General features: G+C 45.9%; 1 protein-coding gene across 2 annotated transcripts in view; it reads left to right on the forward strand.

Moving 5' to 3' along the window:
* Positions 1–5,047: 5,047 nt before the first annotated feature.
* The window catches only part of TTC28 (tetratricopeptide repeat domain 28), a 480,542-nt gene continuing 462,415 nt past the window's right edge, over positions 5,048–23,174 (forward strand). For both annotated transcript variants that reach the window (XM_044989608.1, XM_044989609.1), the window contains exons 1-2: positions 5,048–5,166; positions 19,120–19,398. In XM_044989608.1, coding sequence (XP_044845543.1) covers positions 5,068–5,166; positions 19,120–19,398 — 378 coding nt within the window. In that variant the 5' untranslated portion in view covers positions 5,048–5,067. The remainder of the gene's footprint in view (positions 5,167–19,119; positions 19,399–23,174) is intronic.

A 23,174-nucleotide genomic window follows, 5' to 3' on the forward strand; every position in this document is an offset into this window, starting at 1 on the left:
GTAAAATACCAAGCAAACTATCACCTGCCCTCAAACTTCTTTTTGGGGAAAAGTTATCCAAGAGGATGATGGCAGGCCAACTCCATCAGCAATTGACCCTCCCTGGTAGTTTGGACCTCTGCCATTCTGGTATTCACAGCACTAATGGAGTACCTCAGGGCTCAGAAGTGAAATATACATGCTAATGTTGCTGGACTTTCTCAACCATTGACACCATTTCATCATAAGGAGATGCCCTATGGGAATCCATAATAGGAATTTGCTTCAAGGTCATTCATATGATCCCAGAGCATGTGATGAACAGCTGATCTTCTTCCCCCACAGCTCATTACCAATTAGATGTAAATTCTGGGGTGATAGGGTCCATGGCTTTCTGTTCTGTAAACTGCCTAGTATGCTTTCAGCTGCTGTAAAAACAAATGATGCCATCAATATATGGTTGGCATCTAGTTCTGTCTTCTTCTCAACAAATGTATACATTATTTACCTTAGAAAGGGGATGAATAAGAAGGGACATTATAAAAGTATACAAAATATTTAATGATATATAGAGAGGTAGGTAATGAGAAGTTCTTTGAGTGCTTATGTCCATTCCACATTAGGTGTTTGTGTGCCGCATGCACCATCACCAGAGATTTTTCCTTCAGTGGTATCCGTCAGGACGGCTCTAGCACCCTCTGGTGTTGTGCGCTCATGCACCGATATAAGGGGCCCGGCTGGCCCCGCACCCTCATGGTTCCTTCTTACACCCATGACGGTCACTGGAACAACTTAGCTTGCTTTTGCAAGGTGATCATTCAGTGTTTTTTCCTGTTGTTCTTTAGTTTAGTTATATTCAGTTTTAATTTCTAATAGTAATGTACATAGTGTAGATATTTTCAATGTATATAATTAGACCCCCTCTCTTAGCTTACAGGGGTTCCTTTCAACCTTGGGGTGGGACATGCTCCGGTCTGTGGTCTTCAAACCTTGTGCCTCCTGTAGCAAGCCTATGCTGGTGAGCGACCCACACTCCAGCTGTCTGAAGTGCCTGGGAGAAGCTCATGTACGAGAGCTTTGCCAACTCTTCCGCAACTACAAGCCCTTGTACAAAAAAGGACAGGGAGGCTAGACTAAGAGTTATCCTAATGAAAGCTGCTCTTAGGCCAGCATCAGAGCCAAGCCGGTCGGACTCAGCACTGAGCACCTCGGATTTAGTGCAAAGCACCCCTCAGGCATTGTGTTTCGTAGCACTGTTCTCCCTCTCCAGTACCAAGAAAGAAACACAAGAAATAAGGGTCAGAAAGGGGGTGCTCCCCAGTACCAAGGAAGGACAAACATGTGGAATACAGCAGAGTACAACCTGTGTTGGGCCATTCCCATTCTGCTAGTGCTACCGTTTACTCCTCCCTGCTTGTAGGTGCTGATGAGTCCAGAGTGGGATCATCCTCCAATGCTGGGGAGACATCGTTGAACGAGTGGGATTGCAGTGCCTTCCACCCTGGAGGTCTTTGCAGCTGCTAGGGACGTGATGACATTCCCAGTTCCTCTGACCCCAATGGGACCAACTACTAGCTCTGATGAGTGTGAGCAGAAGGGACACATTGCTTCGAGCTGATACCTGGCACTGGGCCCTTCGGTGCTGACTAGAGGAAAAATGGCCCTTCTGTTGTCAGTGAAAACTTTCCCACTTTTCCCCATGATCTCCTTAAGAGGACTAGTCCCCAGAGTTGGAGGTGGAGCCCATCACACAACCAAGGGTTCACCGCCAATACCCATCCTGTGTTCCACTGGATCTTGGTGGGGGCCCTCCCCATGGCACCTGGCCCAGAGGTGAGTGGCCAATGCAGGTCCAGTGGCCAGTCTGGAATCCCCGTGGGGTTTTACTCTGGTACCGGAAGTATCATCCAGCTGTTCCTACTCAGCAGTGTTGGAGAGGAGGCCTCCTCCATTGCACTGTCTGGCACCGACCCGGTACTGACATAGAGGACTTAGGCCTAGCTTATGTAGTTGGGTCTGAAGAAGAAGAGGTAGGCCCCCCACCAGTACAGGCCTCTTCCTCCTCCTCCCCTGATGAACCTGTCTTGGGACCAAGCAGCTTGGTGCCTCAGGACAACATTAGAGCTCATCAGGAGCTATTAAAAAGGGTGGTTTCTAACCTCGGGCTAGAGGTGGAGGTTCTTAGAGTCCTCACATAGCCTTATTGACATTTTGGCCATGGCGGTCCTGTCAAAGGTGGCCCTACCCTTCAATGAGGTTGTTATGGGTCCAGTCAGGTCCCTATGGCTGACCCCATCCTCTCTCCCTCCCTCCCACCTCAAGGGCAGAGAAAAGCTACTATGTGTCTGCCAAGGGGTATGAATACCTGTACTTCCACCCTCCTCCTGGGTCCCTTATGGTCACGGTGACCAATGAGAGGGACAGATATGGAGAGCTAGGTGTGACCCTGAAGCAAAAAGACTTAAAGAAGCTAGACCTGTTCTGTAGGAAGATTGGGTTATAGCTTTGCATTTCCAACCAAGAAGCCTTGCTTGGGAGGTATGATTACAACAATTGGGACTTCATGGCAAAGTTTAAAGACTTGCTGCCATAGAACTCCAGGCAAGAGTTTTCTGCCCTGATCGGGGAAGGGAAGGGAAGAGCATAGCCCGAGCCTCCCTCCAGGTGGCCCAGGATGCAGCTGATGTGGCAGCCAGAACGATGGCTTCGGCCGTGGAAATGAGTAGATGCTCCTGGCTCCAATCCTCAGGATTGCCACCTGAGGTCCAACAGTCCATCCATGATTTTTCCTTTGAGTATACCTCCTCCATCTTGGAGCAGATGGACTCGAACCCCCCTGGTCTGAAGGACTTCAGAGCTACTCTCGCATCCCTGACTCTCTAATCCCTGGAACCTTTGAGGAAGCATTTCAGGCCTCAACAGCGAACCCACTTCTTGGCTCCTCTGCCTTTCCAGGAGCTGTTTAAAAAACAGAGCAGGGGTTACAAGCACAGGCAACCACTCCCCTCCACTTCAGCCTCACTACCGGGTTCACACAGGTACCTGGGAGGCCCCGAACAAAACTTTTGAAGACACGCCCAAGGGTGTTATATCAATTCCTGCACTGGATCCTGCCCCCTTTTTGTTTTCAGACCCTCTCTCCTACTTCAGCCTGGTGTGGTCCCTCATCACCTCGGACTGCTGGGTGCTGAGTACAGCGGAGGAAGGTTACCCCCTTCAGTTTTCTTCCTCCCACCCGCCACCCCATCCCTCTTCAGGGACCTTTCTCATGAACAACTTCTAATCCACAAGGCACAAGCCCTCCTTCAGGTAGGGACTGCGGATGTGGTGCCCCAGAATGGGAGAGGGATTTTACTCCCATTATTTCCTAATCCCAAAAGACAGAGGGGTCTCTGACCCATCCTAGACCTGTGCTGCCTCAACAATTATCTGAAGGAAGTGAGGTTCTGCATGGTTTTCTTGGCCTCGGCTATTTCCTCCCTGGATCCAGGAGACTGGTACGTCACTCTCGACTTCAAAAATCCTTATTTCCACATCTCCATCTTCCAGGGCCACAGAAGGTTCCTCAGATTTATCATAAACCAGACTCATTACCAGTTCACTGTCCTGCCTTTTTTGACTGTCAGCAGCTCCTTGGGTTTTCACGAAATGCATGGACTTGGAGCTCACAGTTCTCGCGCCCCCCTTGACAGGTGGAGGGACTCCTGAGCGCTGGCCACAGGCATTCCCTTTGTCACCCCCAAGCCTTCAGTATCCCTAATTTCAGATGCATCTAATCTAGGTTGGGGGGCTCACCTTGGAACTCTGGGTCTGTGGTTCCAGGAATGCTTTCCCTGCCCATAAACTTCAGCCTCAGCAGGGTTGGGGCTATCAGTCCTGGGTGTGGGGTCTCCAGCTTCAGTGGTTTATTATTTATTGTCCTCATCCTGCCTGTGCCTTTTGCTAACAATACCTGTGCTGCAATCTTAGCTTTGATCATGATAGATAAACTAACAAAACAAAAGTCGTAGTATGATACTATGGGATTCAAAACCCAAACCTGACAACTGGATGTACGAAGAGGATAGTCAAGTAAGATGAAGGAGCGTATGATGGTGAGGAAGCACTGCTGTGTTCATGCCTCACAAATGATATTGAAAAAAGTGGAGAGAGAATCTACAAAAAGGACTTGTCATCTGGACAGTAATTCCATTGAGAGACTAAGGCCTGGACTACACCAGGAAATTAGGTCAGTATAACTACATTGCTCAAGGCTGTGAAAAGAGAGGCCTGGCTGCAGTGGTTTATATGTAGACAAGCCCTAAGTATGTCATAGCCCTGTTGCTCCCAAGATATGAGTGAGAAGGTGGTGGAGGTAATATCTGTTGTTGGTCCTACTTCTCTTGATGAGAGAGAGAGAGAGAGAGAGAAGCTCTCAAGCTACACGCAGCTCTGCTGGCGGTCGGGGTACTCCCCCGAGTACTGTTCCCGGTGGAGGAAGAGCTCCCTGTAGCTTGAAAGCTGCTCTCTCGCACCAGCAGCAGTTAGTCCAAAACCGACATTCCCTCCGCTGCAGGGGGTGTAGGGAAGGTTAAGCGGTGACCGGCTCTCTGGCTGTCAGTCCCCTCACAGGAAGAAGACACGTCCTGGCTCTTTGCACGAGCAGCCCCTAGCCCCACCGAGCACAGGGCGGCGGCTTCCACGGCTGTAGGGCGCTGACCGCGCGCGGGACCAGGCGCCGCAGCACGGGTCCCCTCGCTTGGCATCTTTAAGCCAAGTTGCCCCCAAACGATGCTCGGGCCAGGGGCAGGCGCGGCGGCCGGTCCGTCCCTCAGCGGGGCCGGGCGGGAGCTCGCCTGGCCCGCTGCCGAGCCCCGCAGCATGACGCTGGTGCCGCGATGCCCCTCGGGGGGTCGCGCTCGAGCGTGGGGGAGGGGCCTCCCCTTCTCAGGAGCGGAGCGAGCCTGGGGTCCGGCGCGAGCCCAGCTCTGGGGGCGGGGCCGGGCGCGCGGGTCCCACAGCAGCCGGAGCCCGGATCATGGCGCCGGGGAGCCGGAGTGGGGGGGTGACGGCGGCCCCCTGAGGAGGAGGAGCCCGAGCCCGAGCTCCATGGAGCAACAGGCGCCGCCGCCCGCCCCGCCGGGGGCCGTAGCTGGGGGCTGGGCACGCAAGCGGCAGCAGCGGCGGCGGGACCTGGAGCCTCCCCAAGTAAGTTGTAGGCGGGCCGGCGGGGGCGCGGGCCGGGGCCGGGGCCGTGTGGCGGGGGCGGCGGGAGCCCCTTGGTGGGAAGGGGAAGTGGAGGGCTCCGGCCGGGAGCGAGCGCCCCCCCCCCCGGAACGGCGCTTGTTCCTTCCCCCCCTCACCGGCCGGGAGCGAGCGACCCCCCCTCGGTGTTTGCTCCTTTCCCCCCCACCGGCCGGGAGCGAGCGACCCCCCCTCCCGGTGTTTGCTCCTTCCCCCCCCCACCGGCCGGGAGCGAGCGACCCCCCCCCGGTGTTTGCTCCTCACCCCCCCACCGGCCGGGAGCGAGAGACCCCCCCCTCCGATGTTTGCTCCTTCCCCCCCCCACCGGCCGGGAGCGAGCGACCCCCCCCCGGTGTTTGCTCCTCCCCCCCCCACCGGCCGGGAGCGAGAGACCCCCCCCTCCGATGTTTGCTCCTTCCCCCCCCCTCCCCGGCCGGGAGCGAGCGACCCCCCCCCGGTGTTTGCTCCGCCCCCCCCCGCACCGGCCGGGAGCGAGCGACCCCCCCCCCCCGGTGTTTGCTCCTTCACCGGCCGGGAGCGACCCCCTCTCCCCTTGTAGGCAGCGTGATGATAATAGGGGGTTTACTGTTCTTGCCCCATAACAGTTGTGTAGCAGGGAAATGGCTTATTTCCAGCTCTGCAGGGATACTCAGTCACTGCTCTGGCCACAGATGTTCTTTTTATGCCCTTAACACAGGATTAGGTGTGATGAAAAATACCTAGGATAGGTCTTGTCTACACTAGAAGTTGGAGCATGTGGGTAGAGCAGGTTTACACTCTGCCACTTGTGCCAATATATTGTGTCCACACAGAATCAAGTAAAGTTGCATTGGCAAAAAATGTGTTGTAATGTCCTCCATGCTGCTTTGAGGCACATGATCTTGTGGGAAAGTGTCATTGTGTATTGTGGGGCAGTCATTAAGTGTTGTGGGATACCCACATGTCTTTAGGAATTGTGGGCACTTGGGGCAGGTCTACAATACAGCCGGGATCCATGCTATGAGATTGAGCCACCGGCAGTCATGTTAATGGGTCTAGTAAAGACCCACCAAATCAACAGCAGATTGCTCTCCAGTTGACCCCTGTACTCTACCCCTGAGGAGAAGAGTAAGGTAAGTCGATGGGAGATTTTCTCCTGTTGACCCCCACGGTAAGTCACTAAGGTATGTCTACTCCAGCTATGTTTTTCACGTAGCTGGAGTTGCGTAGCGCAGGTTGACTTACCGCAGTAATGTAGACATAGTCTTGGAGTAAAATAATAATACTTACTTATTGTGTGCTTTTCACGAGTAGATCTCAAAGCAGACTGTTCAATTGTCCTTAACATGTTTTCTGTAGCAGTCATGATTCTTGGTGATCCCACCTAGCCTTTATTTCCCTGGCAAGATGGACAGAAGCTAAATTAACATGGGATGGCCTTCGGGGACTGAAGGGCAGATAGAGATGTCCAGTGGCAAAGCTCAATCTCAGCAAGGAAAATGTTCTCAAAGTTAGTGCTCTTTGATGTGCAGTGCATAATATCTGTGAGATCATGTTGCCAGGATGGGTGTGTGAGGAGGACAGGCTATCTGCTGAATTCAAAGAGCTTGAAAGTAGTCTAGTTAACAGTGTCACTGCCAATACAGTTTGAGTGAGAGAAGCTTTGTAAGCTTAAAGAACAGGAGTACTTGTGGCACCTTACAGACTAACAAATTTATTCGAGCATAAGCTTTTGTGGGCTACAGCCCACTTCTTCGGATGCATAGAGTGGAACATATAGTGAGAAGATAATATACACATACAGAGAGCATGAAAAGGTGGGAGTTGTCTTACCAACTCTGAGAGGCCAATTAAGACAACTCCCACCTTTTCATGCTCTCTGTATGTGTATACATATCTCCTCACTCTATGTTCCATTCTATGCATCCGAAGAAGTGGGCAGTAGCCCACGAAAGCTTATGCTCAAATAAATTTGTTAGTCTCTACGGTGCCACAAGTACTCCTGTTCTTTTTGAGGATACAGACTAATACCGCTGCTACTCTGAAATTTTTAAGCTTACTTTGACAGTGGGCAATAATGTGATTATTTCAATGGGATCATTAGTACAGTAACTGGTGGTGCATTGAGTTTATACACAGCTTGAACCTGTGTTTCAATAGACTTGGATTAGTGAATTTTAAGGAATATTGTAGTTTTATATAAATTACTATTATTTTGACAAGTTTGTGCATGAGACAGTGGATCTAACCCTAAATGCATTTCTAAATCAGAAATTTGATGCATTGAAAGCTGTACAGTTACAAAATGTATATTAGTAGCTGAAGTAAGGTTCTTCTTTCACCCTAGTGTTTGCATCTTATTTAAATTAAATCTTTGTAGAAAATGAAATGAAAAGAATACATTAATTTTGTGTTTGAGATTTTGATCACTTTATAAAAATGAGAGTATCTCCTTTTTAAAATTACGGTATTATCCAGAAGCCCCAGGATTTTGACCAGATTGTGCAAAACACTGTACAGACATATAGAGCTTCCAGTTTAATTTAAGAAGCAGTGTAACATTGGTTGTAATAAATAATCAGAATGGCAGAAGGAGAGAGAGGATGGTGGTAATAGCAACATAAGCTAACTGTGTGCATAACTCTGTAATTTCCAAAAATTAAAAATATCAATTACAAGATTAAAATAAATAGGATATCCGTAATCTCTCCTCCATCTGTTTAGCCATTATTGGTTGGATTTGTTATCATGCTTCAAATGTGTTGTGAGGAGGGATTTGAAAAAGCCTTAAGTGCACAAAGACATATAAGCCAAGGACTTGCTTACATAAACATTTAGTTTGCAGCAAATTCAGGTGTAAACCTACCTCAAGTTAGCCTGCTGCAGACTAAGTGTCAGCATGGACCATGCTGCCACACACTAAAAGTTTCCTAGTGCGCTTTGATTTACCCTTATTTGAAATGAGAGTAGAACAAAGAGCACTAAAGAACTTCCAGGGCACAGCAGCAGGGTCCACACAGACCCTGGGGGAATGTCTATGCAGCAAAGAAAAACCTGCAGCAGGCCTGTGCCAGCTAACTTGGGCTGTGGGGCTGTTTCATGGCTGTGTAGATTTCAGGGGTCTGGGACCCTTCCAGCCCCCACTGGGTCCTAAAGCCCAGGCTGCAGCCTGAGCCTGGAAGTCTACACAACAGTGAAACTGCCTCAGAGCCTGAGTCGGATGGCATGGGTCAGCTGTGGATTTTTCTTTGCTGTGTAGACATATCCTTAGTGCATGGCAGGCCAGTGTGAGGTAGATTTACATCCCTACTTGCCGCCAACTGTATTTGTGTAGACAAGCCTTAAGATAAAACTTTTCCTATAACTTACTTCACATTGAAGCAGCAAAGAATCCTGTGGCACCTTATAGACTAACAGACGTTTTGCAGCATGAGCTTTCGTGGGTGAATACCCACTTCTTCGGATGCAAGTACTTCACATTGCTCAAGCCTATCAATTATTTTCAGTAATTAAATTTGAAACTAAATATATCAACAATCAGGCATTGCTTATGTGACCTTAGTTGTGTTTTTGAATATAGCTGAATTAAAAGAAGATTATTGTCTGAAAAGATATGGTAGAAATGACTCTGAACTCAAGTCTTGCTTCCTGTATGTGATGAGCTATACTTGCTCATTTTAGTATTAAAAGTAGGATTTTACTGGTGTGGTTTTTTTTTACTGATGTTTGTTGTTGCACAGCAATAACTAGATAGAGGGATGGCACAGATGTTACTAAGTGTAGAATTTGGTCGGTATAATCTTAGAAATAGAAAGCTAAATTTTGTTGGTTCTGATTTTTAATCTATTAGGGAAGAAGTTACATTTACAAATGAGCTTTCCAATCTGAAAATCCAGTTTCAAAATGTTTTTTTCTTTCAAAGCAAGCCTGTAATTTATGGGTAGGGCTTTCTGTTTTAGGTATTTCTGATGATTTAAGGTATTTATATTTTTAGGTAAATCACAGTTTATATTTTTAGGTGTAGAAATAGATTTTCATGAGCATCAAAACACCAACACCTTATGCAGTTTGGGAATGAGCTTGAAGTGAGCATGTGGTGTCTTTAAGATGTAGTGGATCCTATTCTCAAGACAGAAAAAATGTAACTTTCGGGTATTTTGGTATATATCTTATGAAAAGCTGTCCTGTTCTCTTATGAAAACCTACCTGTTTTGAAGATACGGTGACATGCTCTCTGTATAATATTTTATAATAATTTTCTAAGAAGAAATCCAGATTAAAGCAATTGCTGTTCTTCATTTAAGCAGATGCCACAGTGGGCTGGGAAATAGAACTAGGAGTTCATATTGTTAAACATACATTTTCAATGGCTTGTCTCCTCTCGCTACGCTATTTCTGTAAAAATTCATACTCTGATTGGGTGAAGGATGTGTGTGTGGTTTGGCAAGATTTGATATCTGCTCAGAAGTGGAGAACTGGCTGTAGAAAATGTATTGGCTGCAAGGACTATGGAAGTTATTGTGAGGAACTGCAGCTTCCTTGTTTGTTCTTGGACTTTTGTCCCAGGCACTTTCTTTTCAAAAACAATAACCCTCCAGAGTTTGGAATAGGAAAACACAAGCTTTTTATAAAAGCAGACATTTCCAATTTAGGTGAATAAATGAAAAGGTTAGATAAATATAGTAGTAATGTTGGAGAAGAAACTGTATAGTATGATATATTGCAGAGTTATTCTTCAGAGTGCAACTCAGTTCTATATTTGAGTTGTTTTTGGTAACACATATTTAGAGTGAGTAAATGTCACTGTACTGTGTTTTTTTTAGCGTCCTTCTGTAATGCTAGTTTTCCCTGTTTGGTTTTTCCCTTTCATGTCATGGTTTTTCTGATATTTTAATGAGTATTGTAGGAAGTATTTCAGTAGATGTAAAATATACAGCCCCCCTACATGGCATTCTTAAGGTATTAAGATCTTTTTTGTGGAAGTGAAGAAGTTAAAGAAAGGGTTTTGACAGTCTTTCAGTTTTAATTATGGACTTGCCACCAAAATTTGATCTATAGAGAGGGTATTTGTCTGAACTACTGTATTATAGTTGCATTTTAGGTGGATTATGGACAAAAGGTTCAGTTCTCAGGTATGTGATTCAAAGTTTTCTAACAGGATGATTGTTGTCCTTAATGTTCTAATAGTTTGTTGAGGTCCTTTGGATAAAAGGTTGCTCTGTAAATGCAAAATGTTGTTAATTAAGATTAATTTCTTTAATACACTTTTGGGTGTGTCTGAGATTTCTCTACTTTCTCTGGAGGGAAGGACAGAATTAAATGGCTGCTGAAATCTGTGATCAAAACCAGGTTGATGAATTTGAGTTGCTGTGGCATACCTAATGATAAATATGGCCACTGATCTGTAGATACAATTTGTATTTTGCTTTAAACTTCCTGAGGTTTAGCCTTATGAGATCTGCAGTGCCTGAATTCCTGTGTTGGAGGGTACCAGTTTACACAGTGTTGAGCAACGTTGTAATAGGTTAACAAGGATGCTCCCAAACAAATAGTCGCATCTGTCTTCCTTGTTGTGGTTGAATGGAGGTGATGAGAATGAAAGTGGTATATGCTGTGAACTGTGCAGAGCTGAAGATGGTTTCTTCACAGTAATCCTATTAAGCTTTGAATGAAATTTAGTTGTCATTTCACAGCTGGTCACAGTTCCCTGCTGGAGACAATTTTAACACTTATAATTGGGAACTTTTACTTGTTAAAATACAGCTGTTCTAAATGTCTTGGCAGGTGCTTGGGGTTTTATTTTTTTAATTGAACACTATTTTAGTTGAAGAGGAATTCTGGAATTCCTGATCTGTCACCACTTAAGGACAAATGATCACAGATGTGGAATTTCACTGACCTATGTTGTTTCATCACCTCCCCCCCCCATCTTTCTCTCTAACAAACCAGAGAATGACACTTCTTATTTAAGAGAACACCGTTAAAGATACAATTGAGAAATAGATGTAGCTTGTCTGAAATTTTGTGCCCTTTGAGATTGTTTATATTATGACTAAAATGACCAGAGTTAGAGTGAAGCCAGCGCCCACCATGGCTAAGTCCCAGTACTGCTCACATTTAGTCAGGTTAAACAGAGGGTGAGGGCCCTCCTCCCCTCTTCATTCTAGCAGCTGATTTATTTCCTTGATATGTGCTGTAGGCTTAATGATGGAATCAGGCCTGAAGAATACACCCAGGCTTTCTGCTGATAGACCCAAATCCTGTGTTTTTACTCTAAGGTGTCTCTCCTTGTTTATTGCCTGTGACTAGTGGATAAGATATTATGGATTCTCTTTCTGACTATACTGTGCTCTCTCTCTTTCCCTCTTACCTCCCCTCCACAAGTGGTGGTGATCCGCGATATTTAGCAAGATAGAATGGATTCAGTTCCTTAGAGGGGAAGGTCAGAGCAAAAGATTGTCAGTGATATTACAGTTGCAATGCATTAGTTAAAGAAAGCTAGTTTTGTAGTTCTTCAAAACCGGAAACCCTGCTGTATGCATTTGCTGTACTGCAGTAGATCTGTCTTGTCTGAACAAACAAGCAAAAAACCTAATCCTTTTTCTGGTGAGAGAGAATGAATATAATATAACAATTGTCAAGGTGAAGGGAAATATGCAGTGGGTGTCTGGGAGGTGCCAAAAAAACCCTTTTCCTACATAATATGTGAAAAATCTTGGACAGCAGGTTTGTTTCGGGTTGTAGACCCAGACGGTCTTAGCAGGTCTGACTCCTTCCTATTGAGGATATTTCTTTTTGTTTTGCAGACAACATTTCAGATTAAGGATAGGCTGTCTGCTTTCCTGGTGGCAGAACGTGGTCTTGAAGGAACAACGGCCTCGTCTTGTATGCTAGAGTTTCAGGCAGAGATTCTCATTGAGGTACTGAAAATGGCGAGAGCTTTGTCCTGCAAGCAGTGTTTTGGACCTGTTTCCTTCTTGGTGGAGGCCAGTGTGGAGTATTGGGTCCTTTGTTTGCCCCTCAAAAAGGGCAGGCTGCCTCATGCTTAGAAAGAAGAATTAGTGCATGCTTTGTTCAAGCAGTCATCACTTGACACTAACAATGTAGTTAATTATTGACCAGTATCACATTGTCCCTTTGTTGTAAGATTTTGGAGAAGGTTGTGCTGAGAAAATGCTCACAGCCTCTAGAATGCCTTTGATCTCCTTGACCTTTTATTAGTGTGGATATAGGCCTGGCTTTGGCAGAGAGAGACTGCAGTCTCCTTTGGGTGATGAATGAAGATCAGGTGTCTATGCTGGTGATATTAGATCTGTCAGCTGCCTGTGAGGTATTGCTGACTTGCCTGGGGACCCTGGTAGGAGTGGAGAAGGCTTCCCTTTTATTACTTTGTTCTTTTTTTTCAGAGAGGTAGAGATAGTCATGAGCCATTGCTCTTTTTCCCAAAGGGCTGTCAATTGCGCAGTCCCACAGAGTGACATTCTGTTACCTCTCCTCTTCAAGGTGTAGATGGGGCTGTTAGGAGTGATAGCAAGGAGGTATGGAATGCAGTGTTGTCAGTATGCTGACACCCATCTCTGTGTGTCTGTCTGATTGGACTTGGATAATGCATTTTAGAGCCTCAGCCAGAGTCTGGTTGAAATAGGGGCATGGATAAGAGTGAGCTGGCTGCAGTGCAACCCAGACAAAAATTATGTGATGATGTGGATTGGGGAAGCAGCTTGAGGAAATGGCAGAAGTAACATCAGTCTCTTTAAGGGAGTATGTTCACTTCTAGTAGGGTTTTTTTTGTGGGGGGGACTTTAGTTGCCCCCTCCCAGCTGCTGTTTGATGATCAGAGTGCAGTGTGGCCCAGTCAGTCTTTTACCAACTCTGTCTGGCTAGGAAGTCATGACCCTTCCTTTTGAATGCAGACCTTGCCACTATCTGGAAAGGCCACAGTGACTCATTTGTTTTTTGGAAAAGAAACCACCTATTAAAAAAATGTAATTAATCTGAAAACAGGTGTATAAACTGAAAAATGTAGATCAGACTTTGGGCCTTCAAGCATTTCTCCAGGACTTTAGTCTGCTTATTCCATGTATTGATTAACATTAATAAAGTTGTCATCAGTAATATTGGACTTGCTTCCTTTTTTCAGAGCTGCTGTATGTGATATTTTCTAATGGTAAATTGCAGCACCTCTGTTCAGCTGGTAGCAATTATCCCAGTCAAAGTTCTCTGCATTCACTGTGGATTTCAGTGGGAGGGTTCCTTGCATTTGGAACTGCAGGCCATGGGAAGTGAACACTGTTTAATACACTTGGAAAGGAGCTGCTGATGGGTATTTTAGACAGAAGTTGTTCTGGAGTATCAAGTAATCTTTCATGTTAAAACATCAGTGTTTTTAAGAGAATGCTTGACCTGTCTTTGGGGTTGATGGTAGCCTCTGCTGGAGTGATGAATGTTGGTCCTGGGTCATTTTTGTGATAAAGCAAGGAGGCTATAGTAAGCAGTAATCAGTGGTTGGATGAACTAGGAGATTCTCTCCCTTGTGCTTATTGAGGTTAACAATGTCTTAGTGAAGTTGCATTTCTCTGGCTGTTGCAGATCTGGCAGATGAATGTGTCATGTTCTGTGGATGGTAAAAGAGGTAATTGGTGGGTTTGGGGACTATTAACTGCTTAATTCCAATCTCTGAGACAAGAGTACCTTCATGTTGGTAGCATTCCACTGGTTTTGAACTGTGAAGCTCCCTCCGCTTACAGCATCCTGAGCTGTCTCAAACCTATAAGATAATGTGCTTTATTGTGAGAGCATTCAGAAGTTCTGATGGATTTCAGTTTGGTGTGAGGACATCCGTGCTCTGCTCTAAAACAGGTGAAGGGTAATTGTTTGTCTTCAGAATACATGCAACTTGGCCATATTCTTGTCTTAAAATTAAGTAGCATGTTGCTCTTCTCTCCTTGTAATTGTTTTTTTAGCTAATGGGGAATACACCTCTACCCTGATATAACGCTGTCCTTGGGAACCAAAAAATCTTACCGTGTTATAGGTGAAACCATGTTATATTAAACTTGATCCAGGAGTGCGCAGTCCCCCCCCCCCCCCCCGAGCACTGCTTTACTGCGATATATCCGAATCCGTGTTATATCAGGTCGCGTTATATTGGGGTAGAGGTGTACTTCCAGCAAAATACAGTCAGATCTCATTATTTGAATTATGTTAAAAAATTTCCTCTTGATTATGTCTAATGGAGGAAGTCACTTGTCCAGTGATGCCTCCATATATCTAAGCCCTCTCTTAAAGAAGTGTCTGGTTTTCTCCAGAGGTTTATATAATGATGATCAATGAGAACAGTTCAGATACTGACACTTCATTTTGTCCTGTGCAGAGCAGCACTTCACGCTGAACTGTGAATTGTTGGGGGGAGGAGGAGACCCCTGCATGTAAATTGGGAAACAAGGAAGAGAAAGTATTAATGTTTTCTTGAACTTGCAGTTTGGTGAGTTTGGGTATGTCTCCATGGCAGCAGCCCCAGGCAGTCAGTACATTGATTAAATGTAGCGAATGTTATCATACAAAAAACAATCTATCCATGTTTCATGTCAGAATTTGTTAATACAGGGCTAATCCCATCCACCAAAGCCCAAAAAAACAGTTCCCTTCAGTCTTTAATGCTGAGATTTAACACTAGCCCAGAGGCAAATAATATGATTTTCCTTTGAGTGATTGTGTGCATATATGTACTGCTGCAGTTAATGCACCAGATTGACTGTGACTCTGGTAACGGATGCACCTACCAATGGCTGAGGGCCCATCTTGTTCAACTTCAGGTCAACTCTTTGGTCACCCCAAGAAGTTATACTCCATATTAATGTGGTAGAGCTCTGATCTATGTGTCAGGCCTGTGAGATGATTGTCCACCATCAAGAATGAGGTGATACAATTTCTTACGGACAACACCATTGCCATGTTGTATCTAAACAAGCAGGGAGTCGCAAGATCATCTCAGTTATGCTAGGAAGCTGTCATCCCGTGGAATCTATGTATAAGAAACAATGTGTACAGAAGGTGTTCCAGGAACGAGAGATACAATTGCAGATTCCCCCATCAGGATTTCGTAGATCAACATAAACAGTCAATCCAAAAAGACATTCTCCAGATCTTTCACCACTTGTGTGCCTGGTAATAGACTTGTTTGTGACCAACCTGAACAATAAGAGCTGGAGATTTTGCTCCAGGATGGGCTGCAGCCTCTGCTCCATCACAGAAGTCTTCCTTCTCCCTTGGTCCAATAATTTTCTGTATGCATTCCCTCCAGTTGCTATCATTCCAAGGGTACTCAGGAAAATGAAGAGAGACATCAACAATAATTCTCATTCCACCAATATGGCCAGGAGAATATTGATTCACAGATGTACATCAACTTTCTGTCCAATTACTGATAATTTACCTTTAGTCAAGGATCTCCTGTTTCAGAACCAGGGAAAGTCGCAGCATTCCAACATCCAGTGTCATCATCTCATGGCATGGATGATCTCTGGTTGAATTCCTACAAGAAACTGTGCTGTTGAGATATTCAGGGCATCTTGGTGAGCAGCAGAAAAGAATCCAATTAGCCATGTATATAGCCAAGTGATAGATTTTCAATTTGTGCACAATGTCAGCACGTATCACCCCATCACACAGAGGTCAGACATGTGCTAGACTGTCTGTTGTACCTGAAATCATTGGGCTTTTAAATTAATTCCTTGGGAGTCCAGCTGGCTTCCATATCTGCATTACATCTGCCAGTAGAAGGGTTTTCCATTTTCTTGCACCCTTTGGTTTCCTAATTATTGAAAAGTCTACTCAACACTTCCCCTGCTGTCTGATGCCATAGCTGTATGGGATCTCAATCTGGTCCTCTCCAGACTGATAACATCCCCATTTAAACCTATGATGACAGTCTCACTACATTCATCGTTTATGAAGATAACGTTTCTGGTGGCAGTCATTTCCGTAAGGTGAGTTTGAACTTCCAGGTCTCCTGGCTGACCCTCCTTTCGTGGCCTTCCATAAAGACAGGGTTTCCCTTAGGTGACACCTGGAATTTTATGTGCAAGGTAGCTTTTCATCAGAACCAAATTGTTGCTCTTCTAGTCTTCTTCTTGAAACCCCATTCTTTCAAAGCTGAAGAAAGACTTCATAGCTCAGATGGTTCAGAGGGATTTGACCTTCTTCTTGGACTGCATTAGATCCTTCAGAGTCTCTCCCAGGCTTTTGTAGCCTGTGCTGAGACAGTTAGAGGTCAATCAGTGTCAGCTCAGAGAATTTCACATTGGATTTTTTGAGTACATTAAGCTTTGCTAAAGTCTCTCCTCTACTGAGAATAATGGCTCACTTCACCAGGGCTCAGTCCACTTCATCAGCTTTTCTGAGCAATATTCTGATCGGAGTTACTGCAAAGTAGCAACATGGTCATGTGTACATATCTTTTCCACACATTATGCCATCGCTCAGGCTTCTTGTGACGATGCCAGCTTTGGCAAGTCAGTGTTACAGTCTCTGTTCAGATGACCTGAAGCCCCTCCACCTGTAAGTGAACTGCTGATGAGTCACCTGCAGTGAAATATATGTGTGCACAATTACTCAAAGGAGAATCTAGATTCATAGATTCCAAGGTCAGAAGGGACTATTGTGATCTAGTCTGACATCCTGTATAACACAGGCCATAGAACTTCCCCAAATAATTCCTAGAGCAGATCTTTTAGGGGAAAAAGAACCTTTAATTGTCAGTGATGGAGACTCCACTACCTGTACAGTAAGCCTTGTTCTTAGAGATGTTATGACATAAACATTCCATGACCCTCCCCCTTCCTTACTACTTCAGACATTATGTACAGCGGTGCAGAGGAAAGGAGAAGAAGGCATCAGACTCACCCCTTGTATGCCCTCATCTGAGAGTGCATGAGCCCCTGATCTCCTCGTACTATCTACCGGTACTGCTGGCAAATATCTGACTTGGGTGTGCATACACCTGCTGTGGAATGTATATGTGCACAACACATCTCTAAGAACAATGCTTACTGTACAGGTAAGTAACCGTTTTTCCCAGGTTGACTGCTTTGAAATAGGATCAGTCAACACGTTGTTTTACAGCTTTTGAGTCAGCGCTGAGACAGAACTACACCTCTACCCCGATATAATGTGACCCGATATAACATGAATTCGGATATAACGCAGTAAAGCAGTGCTCTGGGGGGCGGGGGGCTGCGCACTCCGGTGGATCAAAGCAAGTTTGATATAACACAGTTTCACCTATTTTTGACTCCGAAGGTTTGTCTGTTCACAGATTATTGGGTGATCTTAGTTCATGTTCTGGATGACTTTCAAAATGTTTGTTAAAAAACAAAGCTGTTTGTTGAGTTTGTCTCAGTTCTCAAGGCAACTGCACCTCTGAACCCTTTGTGACCTTCCTGAAGGCACTTATATCTCAGTTCCACAACACTTTCTGTAGAGTGGGGATTTAGGCTGCAATTCACTGATTATCTGAGCAGGTCTGAGTTTAGTTCAACACTTGCAGTTTTGCTCTTTCTCAGGAACAATCACAGGATTAACCAGTGACCAGCCAGCCTTCATAAAGTATTCAGAACAAAAGCAGAAAAAACATATCTTCAAAAACAATAAACGGCTCACATGAATGTCTTAGTTTACCAGGCAGTCATCCATCTTCTTGGCAAGGGTTTTGGCAAGTTTCAAAGTCCTTCAGGCCCTTTCTGCTGGGCCTATCCCTCTTGGTCACAGCATCATGACAATCTTGTATCAGGTGAGATTGATGTCCTTTTCTATATCAGGCTGGTCAGTTTGTACAGTTTTCTTTTCCTTTCTTTGTTTGTCAGTTTCTTGAACTTGGTTAAATGAGTAGATGCATTTTCCCCTGTGGGGTGGGGATGAGGCTTCTCCAGACTGGTTACCAGCCTAGAGATTTGCATTGATTACCCCTCCTCCCCTTTATCCTTACCCCCAGTGACTTTAGTTCCTGCAGGAAATTCCTATAACTCCCCCATAGACTACCTAGCCCATACAGATACATATAACATTTATACAATTGATACAATAGTCTTTGAATATTCCATGTGTGCATAATATCTGTTAAAGTTATCAATAAATAAAATAGTCTTTGGAATTAGAAACTACTGCTTGCTTTGCATCCTTAGAGGCTTATAATTAATTGAAAGATGCTAAACAGTGTAATTGCAGACTTTTATTTCTGTGCTCTCCAATACTATCATACCTTCATGAGATCAGAGGGTTACAACACTGGTGAACAAGTCAACAGGATGATTATTTAGGCTGTGTTCCCAATAAATCCTGGTTCACCCTCACTCTCAAACTTCTCTTGACATGGTGTGGACCCTTCATAGGCACTAACTTGTGTACATCTGCTTACCAACCTCCCTGTATGAGTATGCCCACATAGTCACACTTGCTTAATGACATCTTAACACATCTTCACACACACACTTTTATTTGCTAACCTATTTATCAAACTCTCCCAATCTGCACACCACTTCCCTTCCACTCTAACCAAGGAATGTGCTTGAAGTGATAGTCAAATAGCATAGCTGTATTTAAACAAAAACTCAGTGAGTTCAGTAAGTTAGAAGGATGTATTAACCAGTCTTATGTCTGGAGGAGGTAGTTATCTTTTTAGGAGATCATGAAGACATTGTTTGCTGATCATGCTTCATGGGAAAGTTTTTGCAACCTCTGGTACAAAACATTTACAAAATGACTAATAGATAACAAATTTAAAAACTGGAAGAAGTTCTCATTCCCTGTCCCAAATTTTAAATTGCTAAAATGTTAATGGTTTTATCTTATACTATATCGTTTCTTCTACTTTTAAAATCTTTAAGAAAATGATATGAAAGTGAGTAATTAGTACTTTTGGTTAACATTTTCTGTCTGCAGATTCCTTTTTTTGGATCAAAATCTTTTGGAGAAAGAAGCCCTGACGGCCCCATGTTGAGCAAGGCTGAGTTTGTTGAGAAAGTTCGTCAGAGTAACCAGGCCTGTCATGATGGTGATTTTCATACAGCTATTATGCTGTACAATGAAGCCCTGGGAGTCGATCCTCAGAATTGCATCCTGTACAGTAACCGATCTGCAGCATACATGAAAATCCAGCAGTACGACAAGGCACTGGATGATGCAATCAAAGCACGACTCCTAAATCCTAAATGGCCAAAGGTAGGAAAGCCCATTTCCCTTGTGGTGAGAGACTTTCTATGGGAGTTGCAGCTCCTGCAGTATTATTAAGGCTGTAATTATCTTGTTGTAATGGAGATGGACATAAATCATTCTGTACTTATGGTTCACTTTGGCGGGGGCTCTGGGGAATAGAAATCTTTGTGTTAAAAGCTGCTTGACTTATTTGAGTTTCCTGTTAAGAGTTAAACTATTTTCTGTGTAAACAGACATTTGCCTATTTTTCCTAAGCTGCCTGGCAGGGATTCCTTTTTGCTGATCCTTGTGAAGATTTTGGATTCAGCCTTTTAAACAAATGTCGTTCATAGTGTGTGAAGATCAGACATCTCTCTTAACATTTACACTAATAAACATTCAGCAGCAGCCCGAAGTATCTTGCTCCGAAAGCCTCAGGAGAGCAGTGTGCAGGATGGAACATGCTGCATAGAGATTGTTGTTGGTAATGGGGCATTAGAGTAGAAAACTAAGGACTTCAGCTTAGATCATCACTTCCTTTTCTTAACATTTAGTTTTTCTAGAGCTGATTCTGTTTGGTGTATTTTCTTGATAATTTTTTAAGAAATTCCATATGGCCCAACATCCTCAGTAAGACCTGACAAGCTGTGGAAAAGTCTGACCTTACATGTTGATCTGTCGTGGAAAGGGTAAATGGGTGCTCTTCTATAAAATAGGGACTCCCAGAGATAGCACTGCCTTTATTTAACAGTGTTGCTTGGACAGTGGGTTTCTGTTGTGGTCCATTGAGAGAAAGCATTATGTTCTATTTTTCATAGATATCACTCGTGTTGACTTTCCTGAATCTCACCCTTCAGCATTCCTTCTGTTGTTTTCACAATGTGTGGTGTGATATTTTTGCTGCTTTTCTTCATATTCAGGTCCAGGGATCTTGAAGTTGGGTTACCAGTCTCCAGGGAGATGGGGACAGACGCTGACTTGGCTGAGTGCTAAGCTGCACTAGGTGACCAGTTCTGCCTTCGCAGCTGCACAGGAAGATTCCTGTCCCTGATATCTTTGACACACTCAATTTCAATGCCTTTCCATTCAAAAATATTCTTTCTGAAGCTGGAAATTTCGCCTATTGAATTACCTTTCTTCAGTTAATCCTGTCCATGTGATGGTGCAGAACTGAGTTTTCTGAGCCTTTGCAGGTGCTGATCTCCATGCTTCAGGCTCAATTTGAAATAAATATGACATATATCTAAAAAGGGGAAGCAAAGCTCCCCTCTGAAGAGAGCTTTGCCTTTTCTGCACCCCAGGGATGAGAGTTCACATCAGGCAGAAAGCAGGATGTTGCTTTTAGAGGTAAGGATTGGCCTTCTGCAAGTGGTCCTAGATTAGTGGCTGTGAAGCTCCTACTGCTTCTAAAACTCCTTAGACATCCTACTGCTATCTGATGCACTCATCAGTTTGTCCTAGGTCTTGAGGAATGGCAGAGGATGCAACTTCTAGGTGACTTGGGGATGGGGGAACTGGGCTCAGCAGGTCAGTTCTCATAGATGCAGCCTGCAGTAGTAATGTCATCCATGCATCAGTCTTCAGTCAGTGTGCACACTATAACATTTCGAGGGGTGGGTTAGCCTGCCTTTCTTGTGGGACCCATTCCCCTCACCTGCTTGCTACAATTGGGAATGGATCCCCAGCTGTTGAAAATTGAAGGCTTGTGTCTAAGACAAGATAATCTTGTTTTCTGCCTTGGGCAACTCAAATTGGCCTTTTACTTTGGTCATTAATTCACCTCCTCTCTGAACCCCCTGTAGGGCAAATGCCTGAAGCCTCAGCAGGGCCAGTGCACTCCCTCTCCACGGAGGAAAGATTTCTAGTACAGCCAGACTAAGAGGCAGCTTTGGTAAAACATTAGTGGAGATATTCTCCTAATATCTGATGGTCTAGATCAACGTTTCTCAAATGTGGCCTCCATGGCCACATGCGGCCACGACAGCCTCCTAGGTGGCGATGGGTGGGGCATAGAATCGGCCCCTCCCCATCCCTCCTTGTTGCTCCTGGATGCGCTGCCCTGCACTGCCTCTGGAGAGAGGTGGGACGCAACGCAGCAGGAGCCAGGTGAGTTCTTGACCCACATTGTGGGGAGGGAGCTTGGGCGGCAGGCTCCAGTGGCGGGACTTCAGGAGCCTGGGCCTTGCGACCCTGGGCTCCAACCACGGGGCAGCGGGTATTGACCCTCTTTCTCCCCCTCCTGGCTCTGGCCACACGGCCCTGGGCTCCAGCTGCGGGGATTCAGCCTCTGGCCCCTGGTTCCAGCTCTGTGGCAGCAGGCGCTGGCTCCCGGCTGCAGTCCTGGGCTCCAGCTGTGCAGTGGCAGGCGCTGGCCACAGGCACCGACCCCGTGCCGCAGGGCAGCAGACTCCAAACAGGCACCAACCCCTGGCTTTGGCCGCAGGGCAGCAGGTTCTGACCCTCGGCCCCGGCTGTGGAGCTTCAGTTGGCCTCTGGCCCCCAGTTCTGGCTATGCAGTGGCGGGCGCTGGCCCCAGGCTCCAGCAATGTGACCCTAGCCCATGGTGCTGATCCTTTCGCCAGCTGCATAGCAGCAGGTGCCGGCCCCAGGCTCTGGCCACGCAGTGGCAGAAGCTGACTCACATGGCCGACCCCTGGCCCTGTAGCAGTGAGTGCTGGCTCCAGCCATGCAGCGGTGGGTGCTGGCTACAGCCACACACTCCTGGGCTCTGGAATCTAGCTCCTGGCTCTGGCTGTGCAGCGGCAAGCGCTAGCTCTGGGTGCTGCCCCACAGCTCCAGCTGTGTGGCAGGGGACTCTGATCGCTGGCTCTAGCCACACAGTTCCTGTCCCCAGACAACAGGCCTTGGCTCTGGCCCCGCGACAGTGGGGCTCATCACCCACCCCCATTGTCCCTGGCCCCCGCTGCCTTCCTGGCCTCACATACATCCTACCATCGCTCCTGGCCCTGCTGCCTCTCCCTTCAGTCCCCCCATCCAGTGCTTAATGGGTCTTGGGGCTTGCTGGGAAAAGTGATATTAACAAACATGCAAGTATCACTTTTCACAGCAGACTTACTAGCTATCTGTGAAAAGTGATACTTGTTTGTATGTTAATATCACTTACCACTTTTCATAGCCTCCCAGGTAGCAATTAAGTGTGCTGTGATATTAACAAATATACAAATATCATTTTTCATAGCAAGTCCCAGGACCCACAAAACCCTGGATGGGTGGGCCGAAGGAGGAGACAGCATTATTTTTATTGAGTCTGCCCAAAAAAACCCTACAAATGTATATTACAATGATTTGGATGTGAATCTGTGCATATTTAATAGATTCTATGGGGGCTGGACTAGATGACTTCCTAAGGTCTCTTCCAACCCTAATCTTCTATGATTCTATGACTATAGTTATGAGAGCCTTCCAACCTGTGGGTCCTGCTGCCTGGAATAGCTTGCCTGAATCTCTCCACTTTGTTAATTTTCCATCTCATTCTAGGTCAGGGGTGGGTAAAATTTTTGGCCTGGGGGCCACATCGGGGTTGTGAGCTGGTATGGAGGGCCGGGTAGGGAAGGCTGTGCCTTCCCAAACAGCCTGCCCACCCACCCTCTATCTGCCCCTCCTACTTCCTGCCCCCTGACTGCCCCCTCAGAACCTCTGACCCATCCAACCCCCCTGTTCCTTGTCCCCTGACTGTCCCCTCCTGGGATCCCCGCCCCTAACCGCCCCCCTGTCCAACCCCCCCCCCCCGTCACCTGACTGCCCCCTCCTGGGACCTCCTGCCCCTAACCGCCCCCCAGGAC

Source organism: Mauremys mutica, chromosome 16, assembly GCF_020497125.1.
Source record: "Mauremys mutica isolate MM-2020 ecotype Southern chromosome 16, ASM2049712v1, whole genome shotgun sequence".
In the NCBI taxonomy this organism is placed as follows: domain Eukaryota; kingdom Metazoa; phylum Chordata; order Testudines; family Geoemydidae; genus Mauremys; species Mauremys mutica.